Source organism: Zootoca vivipara, chromosome 4 (assembly GCF_965207765.1).
Source record: "Zootoca vivipara chromosome 4, rZooViv2.hap1.1, whole genome shotgun sequence".
NCBI classification, from domain to species: domain Eukaryota; kingdom Metazoa; phylum Chordata; class Lepidosauria; order Squamata; family Lacertidae; genus Zootoca; species Zootoca vivipara.
In genome coordinates this window covers 85,348,024-85,359,157 of record NC_142587.1, presented here as the reverse complement: position 1 = coordinate 85,359,157, position 11,134 = coordinate 85,348,024, and the positions used below count along the sequence as shown (strand labels likewise).

Below are 11,134 nucleotides of genomic sequence, written 5' to 3'. Positions count from 1 at the left end.
TTTGCATCATTTCCACCATTTCCCTTGATTTATAAAAATAGAGCAAGGGTGTCAATGCCAGTATCACAATATACTGTAAATGTTAAGTTGTCTCCAGTGTTAGACCTACTGAGTGCAGAACCGACTGAAATTGTTGGACGTGAGTAATTTTGGCATGTTCATTTCAACGAGTCTACTCTGAGTACAAATTTAGTTAGATATAATCTGTTGGATTGAGTCTAGCAGAAGCCATTGGACTTTTAGAATAATCAGAAACAGGAACCAATTCCCTTAGAACCTATCCTTCAAATTAGGGTAGGAAAAGGTCTGCAAATTTGCATATATATTCTGTCTACTGTAAGCAATCCACATATTTAACTTACAAAGCTTAAGTGATTTTAAAAAAAAGATTTCACACTTCTCCATTTTGAAGTTTTGCTTCATTAAAATAACAATTTAAAAAAAAGAAAAAGAAATGTAAGAGCAAAATGTGGACATTTTGTTTCTTCTGGAACATGTTGTGAGGGAATTCATTTTCTTTCACCTGTGTGGAAGCAATATAGACAAAATTAAATAGAAATTTAGAAAGAGGTATTTTAAAAAATCCATATAGATCACAATGGACAAGATACTCTCAAATGTATACATTGTGTACATTACAAAAAAGGGGAGGAAATTGTTATTGTAGTTAACCAGACTTTTACCTAATAGGGTATTCATAAAAATACATAAGATCTCCCCCCCCCCTGTTATGTTTTCTGCATGGGTACTATTTCTGGTTTCTTCTTTTCTGTGTCTTATCTTACGCTGTGCACTTGCAGTTTTCTACTTTTTTATTTTTCAATAAAGATTATAGAATAAAAAAAGATAACCTCAAACGTAAGACGATTGATGTAATCTTATTCAGTACTCAAAAGTCTCAGTGAGTTGGCTGGGGCTTGCTCTCAGCTGAGTGGCTATAAGATTGCAGACCCTTAATTCTTTTGTGAGACCATCTCCCCCAATTCTAGCCCTCTTTCAGCAAGATGTTCCTTGAGCAATTTTAGACAATCAATCAATCATTCATTCAATCAATCAATTAATCAATACTGCAGAATTTATATCCTGCCCTTCCCCCCCAAGGAGCCTGTATAGGGTGCAGGCTGCCTTTAAAAGCCGTCCGGAAATTTCAGTTAGTCCAGGACAGACCTGTGAGATTGCTAACTGGGAATGGGCGATATAAACACAGTGGGCAGCATGTTGGGGTGGTGTCACTCATCTGACTCCCCAACAGCTGAGTTGCTGCAGCTTATTGGGAAGGAGAGGGGAAGGTTGCAGAAAGTTTGGTGCAGTGCAAGAGCACTCCTGGTGTGTTTGCGCTGCGCTGACCTGCCCACTTCCTTGCCCAGCTCCCTCCTTCCTGGTAAGCAGCAGCGACTAACCCATCAGGAGGTCAGGCGAGCACAGCTGCCCCAGCCCACCATCCATTACTGACCAGGGCTTGGTCTTCTTTACTAGGTTCCAAGTCCATTTCTCTTGGAAGGTTGTTGTTCCACCAAGCCATTAGTCTAATGATCTGCTACGTGTTTTTATGTATTTTGAAATTTGCAGGAAGGGTTCCTGTGCTGCTGTTCACATGGATGGATATTTATTGCTATATTAATGTTATTGTTCCTTTATCGTGTTGGTATCACACCTGATTGCCGCACAGACCCACATTTGGATGAAATAAAATGCAAGCCTAATCACCAGTGTGTTCAGCCGGAAAAACTGGCTATAAATGAGTTTTTGAGCCCTCCAGGTATCATTTCATGAAATGTAGGTTTCGTTTGAGTATTTCTGAACTCGGGTAGATTGGTTACATTTTGTCCCAGGTTGTTAATTCATTTTACTGCTAGGGTGAGTAAGAACAAGTCACAAACTTCCTAAGTAAAGCCTGTTCCTGAAATAGCTGCTTTTTGCACACATTCAACACATGTGTTTGTGATCCTTCCATTTCTTTTTTTTAAAAAATAGAATATTTATTAAATTTTTCTTTTTTCCTTTATAACAACCAAATAAATTTTCTTCATCACATATATCTTTGCTCAAATTGAACTTTGACTTCTTCCCGTCCGATCCTTCCATTTCTCGAGCACTTAATGTGCTCATCAATAGTTGCATTTTTTCAATGTCACATAATTAATTCTTTTTTTAAAAAAAAAATCAGGCTTCAATTTCTCTATGAAACCACACTAATTGCAGGATTCGTTATAACTAATTTAACATAGGGAAGGAACTTTAGACAGTGAATTTACCGTATAAACTCTGGATTCCCTCCCTGTCGTCATCGGGGAGACGGAAGTCATTTGGGTTCACATAGGAATAGGTAGGATACATCAAAGCGCCATGGACATTCGAATGAGCCAGCCCCAAAGAATGGCCAAATTCATGTGCAGCCACAAGGAACAGGTTGACTTCTAAAACACAGAAAACAACTCAGATGAGCAGTGCGTCTTACCGGGGCCGGTCCTATCATTAGTCAAAGTGAGGCAACTGCCTTGGGCATCTTATGCTGGGAGTATAGGGAGCTGCTGATGTTCCACAGAGCATTTTATAAGCACAGCACAACTGAAGGAGACCCACGTGTGTCAAAGTTGCTGTCGGGGATTCTTTAGATATGATTCCTGCATTGCAGGGGGTGGTACTAGCTGACCCCTGGAGTCACCATGATTCCTACAATTGCTAGCATGTGCTTCTGGAAAGCATACAGAGTGTAGTCAATAAAACCCTCTTTTCCTGTTGCTCCCTGCAACTGCTATCCAGTGATTTCTGGACTTGGAAGCAGTAAACAGCCATCATGTCTAGAAGCCATTGATAGACTGATCCTCCATGAATTTGCCCAGTTCTCTTTTAGCAGTCTATTATAGGTGCTGTTGCGTGCGCGTGACAGCAAATTCCATGCATGAATCTATATATATGAATCTATATATAAAAAAATGTAAACTGGCCATGTCCGTTAGTATCCATGTTTCACCAAAACCGCTTGACCGATTGTGTTCAAATTTTGACACAATGCCGCATGTGAATATGAGAGTGACCCCCTACCATTTTCAAAGACAGATGTCACACCTGTGCCAGGTAAAACCCCCCAAACCCTGTGTTTCAAAACACACCACTCCGATGAAAATGCATGCTGGGAAAAGAACCAGGTTGCACACCATCGCCGTCTAGTGGCAGCTACACTGGTACTGCATCTATAAAACCTTCCCTCTCAACAGCACCTCGGTTCCTGTTTACATTCTAGGCCGAAGCCTTTACAGACTAGGCCGAATGGAGGTACTGACTTGCCTGGGTGGGGGTTGTGGGGAGGAGGGGACGGGATAGGTCAGGACATGGTGGGACCAGTCACAGGGATGAGCTGGGGGTGGGTGGGGGAGAGGGGGCGTGATACGTCATGGGTCGGGACAGGGTGGGGGGGAATCACAGGGATAAGCCAGGGGGTGGGGGGAGGAGGGGGCAGGATACGTCATGAATCAGCACAGGGTGGGGGGGAATCACATGGATGAGCCACAGCAACGCATGGCCGGGCCAGCTAGTTGTATATAAAACAGTGCAGAGTTGTTGTTTTTGAGGGGTCATATTTGCACATAACACAATGATGCTCCACAGGGACCCGGCTCACACATTTTGAATATATATATATATAATGGCTTTACCTCTGTTGGTTTCTGACCAGAGTTCGGCCTCATCAAAGTGGGCATCTCCAGCAAGGCTTTGCCCAGGGGCAAAAGCATGAGCCAGAACTCCACCCTTTCCATCAAAAGGGGAGTTGTCACCATGCTCTGAGTTGGAAAGGGAAAACATGGTATTACCAGCAGTTCAGGGGGATCCTCATCCATTAGTCTTGAAATACACAGGTTGCTCATCGCGTGCGCGCATGCACACACCCACACACCCACACACACCACACCGCCACACAGCTCGTCCAATTGGAATTTACGGGATTATTATTATTATTAAAATGAAATGGAACAATAGTCCATATTCACAGTTTATCATGCTCATTAAGCAACTAAGCATGGATAAAATCAGCTAACTCCTACTATAGACTTTCCTTTCCAATAGGTTTCCATAGAAAAGTTGTTACTGATGGCAATTTAAACTTGGATAATATATAATGGGGGGGGGAAGGGAAGGGTAGATATCATGTGAAGATTGGCATAAATCTATAGAAGCGGCCACCTGCCATAATCCTGCAGTTCTTTGTAATCCATTTTTGTTCTTAATATCACCCTGTATAATTTGGATACATCAGTAACCCTGGCTGCCTTATAACTTAATCCTACCTCCAAGTCATTTATGAACAACTTAGAAAATGGGAATGCAAAAGAAATCATTGGGAAATGATATATAATGAATTGAAAAAAAAAGTTTTAAAAGACTTTTGTTAAGAAGCCAGAAGCATTCCTCCTAGGAATTTTAGATCAAGATTTAAAAGAAGAAAATTGGAAATTATGTATGCAACAAGAGCGGCAAGAATTATATTAGCACAAGCTTGGAAGACAGAAGAAATGCCAACAAAATAACAATGGCAAGGGAAATTTATGGAATATGTAGAACTGGCAAAATTAACAGATAAATTACATGAAAAGGATAACAAAGACTTTAAAAGAGAATGGGAACCATTTACAACATATATGAAGAAACAACATAAAGAATTGGACTCGCTGGCAGGGTTTGAATAGACAAACACAATTGTATATAACAAAAAGTAAGATTTTTTTAAATAAGCATTTTTATTAATTTTTCCAATTTAAATATCTAATCCATTTTCAAATTATACAAATATCAGTTAAACAATTAATCCAAATCCTCTGCCAAATTATACAAATTTATTGACTTCCCATGCTTCAGACTCAGAAGGCCTAGTCCTCTTATAGTCACTGCAGTTCTTTTCAAAATAGTCCAGATCTTATTCCATAATCTATTATTATCTTTCTAAAAAGTAAGATTATATGTATTGGGAAAATTTTGAGAAGCAACACTCAGGGTGAGTAATATGGAAATAAAACAAAATGGGAATATGAGGGAATTCCAGGGGAGGGGGGGATATGGAAAATTGTTAGAGAAATATTGTTAGTGGATGTATACATGGAAAAACCAATAAAATATTTTTTTTTATTTTTTATTTTAAAATATATATATATATATATATATATATATATATATATATATATATATATATATATATATATAGGTTAGAAAACACCTGTCCTGTCCGGATCCTGGGATCCAATGTTTTTACATCCAACCACTATCCGTTTAGTCTTAGCCCCTGCTTCCTTCACCAATTAGTGATCTAGAAGAGGATACGCCCTTTTATTCCACGACTGCTATGCTTCATAGCTGCCAAGTCTCCCGTATTCCCCGGGAAATCCCCATTTTCCCAGCTGTTCCCAGCTGGAAAAACGAATTTTTTTGTTTCCCCCCGGTTTACTTACCGGCCAGGGGAGGCTCCTTCTGCGCATGTCTGGAGTCTCTGGACATGCGCAGAAGCGATTTCTGGCGCGACGGCCATTTTGGAACTGTGCGGAGCATGATCAGAAATGACTTTCGATGCTGCTCTGCCCAGTTCCAAAATGGCCGCAGCGCGACTTCCGGTCTGCCGATCCCTTATTTTTCCGGCAGGAGCTTAGCAGGTATGCTATGCTTGCACATGAGCCTTTTGTCAGAGGTTTCGGCAAAAGCTTTTTCGAAAGTCCAAGTGCACGGTGTCTACTGGATCATTCCTATCCACAAGCTTGTTGACACTCTCAAATAACTTAGAAAGCTTATTCATGCTGTATCAACATCAAGGCAGCCACTTCCCCATGCCCCTGTCCTATGTCACTCCAGTAGTGTTGACAGAGGAGAAGTGTGGGCAGAAAGAATCACATGGCCACTTCCACTGTGAATGTCAGCAGACGGCAACATACGAATCAACCTCATCCTGCAGTGGGGAAATTGGTATGAATGAGTCAGGTGCAATTCAGTACAGAGAAGAATTGTGGTTGGCAGGTCCAGCATTTGGGGGCAGTTGTTGCAGGTGGAATTTAGATGCCACAAGCTTTGGAGTGTTCCAGGATCTCCTACTTAGGTAGCACTGGTGAATGGTAGTGTACAGGGCCGGATTTAGGTTTGATGAGGCCCTAAGTTACTGAAGGTAATGGGGCCCTTTATATGTCCAGCTGTCCTTTGTCAACAACAAATTGTAGCTGTTTTTTTTTTGCGTTGAATATATGCTATATGGTAATTTATGGACCTAATAGGTATCTAAAGCCATTTGCACATAACAAAATATGTACATCATAGGAGCCTACACAACATAAAACACTGTTGCTGTATATAGGTTTTCTTTTATTTGTTTTTTATCTTATACAGTCGAACCTCCGTTTATGTAACCCTCTGGTTGCATAAACTTCGTGATGCACACGCGGCAAACCTGGAAGTATTTTACCGGGTTTCGCCGCATGTGCATGGCAGAAGCGGTCTGCGCATTAGGGCGGTTCATAAAAAACTTTTTTTTAAAAAATGCCTGCTTCAAAGGTCTTATTTTAGTACACTAGGGATTATATAGCTATATCTGGAATTTCATGCATATCAGTTAATATCTTGACCCTCCATGAAAATAGTTGTTTACTTGGCCGTTTTCCTATGTTGGGAAGGCTGAAATTTCAATTCAGTGGAGCAGGGTCAAGCTATATAATCCCTAGTGTAGAAGAAGAGAAGAGTTTGGATTTGATACCCCGCTTTATCACTACCCGAAGGAGTCTCAAAGCAGCAAACATTCTCCTTTCCCCTCTCCCCCCACAACAGACATCCCAGCAGCTGCATGTGGAGGAGCAGAGACACGAACCTGGCTCCCCAGATTACGAGTCTGCCACTCTTAACCACTACACCACACTGGCCACACTAGTGTAGTAAGATAAGACCTTTGGAGCAGGCATTTTAATAAAAAAAGTTTTTAATGAACCGCCCTAGAAGTGGTCCTCAGGTTGCGGAAACCTCAGGATCCAACCGGACCTCTGGAATGGATCCCATCCACAACTGGAGGTACCACTGTATTTTGGAAATGTACATCCAGTTTTTTCCCTTTAATTTTTTTTGGGGCCTCCAAGAGAGTGCGGCCCTAAGCTATAGCTTGTTTAGCTTATACATAAATCCGGCACTGGTAGCATAGCTGCCAAGTTATCCCTTTTTTAAAGGGATTTTCCCTTATGCTGAATAGGCTTCCTTGCGAGAAAAGGGAAAACTTGGCAGCTATGACTGGTAGTGTAGCTATGGGGCATCAAACAGGTGTGAATGGCTATACAATTACCCTGCCCACGTGGCTCTTCTACCTTCATGCACACACCCCAGTGCTGAAGGATTGCATCATGAGGGAGTGGCCTTGACCATCTCGAGGACAGACTCCTGCAATGATCCCAGGATGGGGCTGTCCTTGGAGACTGTTTGGAGACTGGCACCATGCTCCTTTAGGGCAGGACTCTTAGCCCCATAAAAGGCTTTAAAGGGTGAACACCGCCTAAACAAGACGTTGCCTCCTATCCATCATGGTCACTGCAATCTGCAGAGGCTTCTTGGCAGTGCCATACGAGCATTGATTATAATTTAGTAATTCTTCAATTCATCAGTGCAGACTGTTTAATTATTGTTTGCTGATATTTAATTCTACTGTTTAGTATTAGATTATAATGGATTATTGAATATTGCTTTATTTGATACAAGCTGTTAGTCTGACTTTTTTGGTATCGGATCAGATTGTTATTACGTGTGTGATTTTTTTTTGATGTTTATTTTGTGTTTCTTCAGCTTATCAACTGCCTTGTGTATAGTAATGTAGAAAGGTGTTATACAAATTAAAAGTGACATAAAATTAAATGAAAGATAAGTAGTGTGAACGTATATACAGGTAAAGTTGATGATGGCTACTTAGCTACGAAACACCTTCCTCTGAAGGTCCTTCAGACCAAATTTCAGACATTTCCCCATTATTTATATATTAAGGGTTTTAAAGGCTTGAGCAAGTTTTTAACAGTTGGGGATATTTATTTTAATTGCATTTCCCCCCTGTAAAAAATAAATAAATCTCAGGTTCTCTGAAGACCTATGAGACATAGCCATGGACAAAACACATAAGCTAAGGCAGCCTTACCTTTATATGCAAAAGAAATTACAATATCAGCAGGTCCTGTTGTTTTTCTGAACTGCAGGGGGGTTACATCGCTCCACACCTTAAATGCCTTTGCTATGGCCGCGTCTACCTTGCTTTGAGTCATATCCGGGGTGTAGTTATTAATCCTTCGAGCGGTGGAGGAAAATACAATATTAGTACTTAGCCAATTTTATTTTTATTTATTTTTTGCATTTTTCAGAAAGGTGAAGCTCAACTAACCTGTAAGTCAGTAAGTTCTTATTCCATCCCCCAGTTCCGAAAGTACGATACTCCAAGACATCTGGCACGCCACATCTGGGCTGATCCATTACCTGCACAGTCTCTGTGTCGATCGTTCCTGTTGCCTTCAAGTGAAAGAATTCCTGCATTTTTTTTATTCGTTCTTCCAGGGTATGCTTCAATAGTTTATTCACGGTTGGGAAAAACCTGTTCAGGTAAGCCTGGAATAAACAAAAGGGAGAGACAGACTATTTCGTTTGGATCTTTAAGAACATGTGAAAGAGCCTGGTTTCACAGTGGCCAGCTAGATGCTTATGGGAAGCAGGCAAGTGGGACCTGAGCACAGCAGCATTCTCTCAACTTCTTCCCATTCTGGCTCATTGCTTGCTCATTGCTTAACCTCTGAACATGCCAGTTTCCTCCCTGGCATTTATTTTTAAGTCTAATCTACATTCCAATCACCCTCCTCCATCTATTGCCTAAAAAAAGAATACCACACCTGCAGTGATGTTTGAAAAAAGCAAAGAACAGAGAGAAACCATTCGTTGCATACAGATGCCATGGAAGGAAGTCCAGTAATGAAAACGTCCCTCAAAATTAGGGATGGAGGAGAAATTCAATTCACTTTGGATTAAAGGCGAACCTATGTAGAATTTCCCAAACAATATGTGACCCAAAACACAACCAGGAGAGCCAGTGTGGTGTAGTGGTTAGAAAGGGTGGACTAGGACATGGGAGACTAAGGTTCAAATCTCCCACTAGGCCAAGGGTGACCTTGGGCTAGTTGCTGCCTCTCAGCCTAACCTACCTCGCAGGGTTGTTGTGGGGATTAAATGAGGAGGGGGAGAACAATGTATGCCACTTTGAGATCTTTGGAGAAAAAGGTGGGATATAAATGTGATAGATTAGATGGGGGGGGGAGAGAGAGAGAGAGAGAGAAGATATAATTTGCTATTCTCTGAATTTTGCAATGCAGTACTCCAGTCAAATACAAAAATGCATATATTAGTAAAAAGAATATGCAAAAAAGGACATATTAGAAAAAAAATCTTTGCAATTTCATGTCTAGTACACAATATTATTATTATTATTAAAATGTATACATTAGGAGAAATCAGCAATAACATGCTGATGAATCTTCGTGAAGACTTGAAAATTTGCAAACCTATGTGGAAATGTGGAGAACTAGATTTAAGATTGGAAAAAGGAGAAATTGAGAGAACCTAAATCGACAGATTTGCCCATCTCCCTACTCCACATAACAGCAGCAGGACCCTCGCTCTATAGTTCTATGGCATAATGTATAACGCTGCAATGGCTGCATACCTCAATGAATTTCAGATCCTTGATTTTCAATCCCGGCTTTTGAATTGGAAAGGTGGAGCTGCACGGCAGCAGCATCACAGCCCACAGGAGCATCACACGCCTCATAGTGGAGGTTGCCTGCACCAAGAGAAGAAAGCCTTTGGTGTATCGCATCTTGGAGCCCAAATGGGCAAGCTTATATATGCCATGTTGTAAAAATCCAGGTGACTCACTTTATGGCGCTCGCCTGCTTTTTGTGTGTGAATGGCTCTGGATGGTCAAACGTCACAACTCCAAAATTGTTATGAGGAAACATTAAGGGCATGTATTTCCTCCCCTCCTCCTCGTTGTTGACATTTCCACTGATGTCATTTTGCTTTGTCCCCATCCCAACTTTCCTTTCACTCTCTAAAACCACAGGACACAGGGAAGTTGGCTCTTCTAAATCCACCCAAAGCATCTACTGTACGACCCCACCCTCTTTGGCTTGCCCAATCTTCTTTGTTAGCTGCTGAGATGCATTGCGACATTGTCTTCTGCATTGTCTAGCTTTCCAGGTGGAACACTGAAAAACAGGCGACTCGTTCACAGCTTAGGTTGTGTGGTTAGAATTCTGCACTTTCGGGAAGGTTTCTGTCGAAGGGGTTCTGTCTGAGGATCCGCTGTCAGTCGAACCGTTGGGAATCTAGAAGGGGGTGGCTGAAATGGTTGTTGTAACATGCTTCCTCCCAGAGCACAATAACACAAGAAAAGCCAAATGCCCACCTTGTCCAGTATTTTGTTCTCACAGTGGCCAGCTAGATGCCTGTGGGATGTTCACAAGCAGGACATGAGCTCAATGGCACCAAATAATAATAATAATAATAATAATAATAATAATTTATTACTTATACCCCGCCCATCTGGCTGTGTTTCCCCAGTCACTCTGGGCAGCTCCCAACAGAATATTAAAAACATGATAAAACATCAAACGTTGTTGTTGTTTATTTGTTTAGTTGAGAGCCAGTGTGGTGTAGTGGTTAAGAGCGGCAGACTCGTAATCTGGGGAACTGGGTTCGCGTCTCCGCTCCTCCACATGCAGCTGCTGGGTGACCTTGGGCTAGTCACACTTCTCTGAAGTCTCTCAGCCCCACCCACCTCACAGGGTGTCTGTTGTGGGGGAGGAGGGGAAAGGAGATTGTTAGCCGCTTTGAGACTCCTTCGGGTAGTGATAAAGCGGGATATCAAATCCAAACTCTTCTTCTTCTTCTTCATGTCCGATTCTTCGTGACCCCATGGACCAGAGCACGCCAGGCACTCCTGTCTTCCACTGCCTCCCGCAGTTTGGTCAGACTCATGTTCGTAGCTTTGAGAACACTGTCCAACCATCTCGTCCTCTGTCGTCCCCTTCTCCTAGTGCCCTCCATCTTTCCCAACATCAGGGTCTTTCCCAGGGATGTCTTCTAAAAGTCAGAT

General features: G+C 41.7%; 1 protein-coding gene across 1 annotated transcript; it reads right to left on the bottom strand.

Moving 5' to 3' along the window:
- On the bottom strand, window positions 1-9,854 carry LOC118085324 (collagenase 3-like). The gene is made up of 6 exons (XM_088668358.1): window positions 9,701-9,854; window positions 8,375-8,595; window positions 8,135-8,280; window positions 3,657-3,782; window positions 2,256-2,417; window positions 1-523 (listed from the first exon to the last, which is right to left on the bottom strand). The coding sequence occupies exons 1-6, from the start codon at window positions 9,851-9,853 to the stop codon at window positions 510-512; spliced, it is 822 nt and encodes a 273-aa protein (XP_088524484.1). The 5' UTR covers window position 9,854; the 3' UTR covers window positions 1-509.
- Window positions 9,855-11,134: the final 1,280 nt, after the last annotated feature.

Coding starts and splice junctions, on each gene's coding strand:
- LOC118085324 (XM_088668358.1), bottom strand. CDS start 9,853: ATGCGATACACCAAAGGCTTTCTTCTCTTGGTGCAGGCAACCTCCACT. Junction 8,596..9,700: donor AGGATCTGAAATTCATTGAG/GTATGCAGCCAT, acceptor TGTTTATTCCAG/GCTTACCTGAACAGGTTTTT. Junction 8,281..8,374: donor AAGAACTTACTGACTTACAG/GTTAGTTGAGCT, acceptor CACCGCTCGAAG/GATTAATAACTACACCCCGG.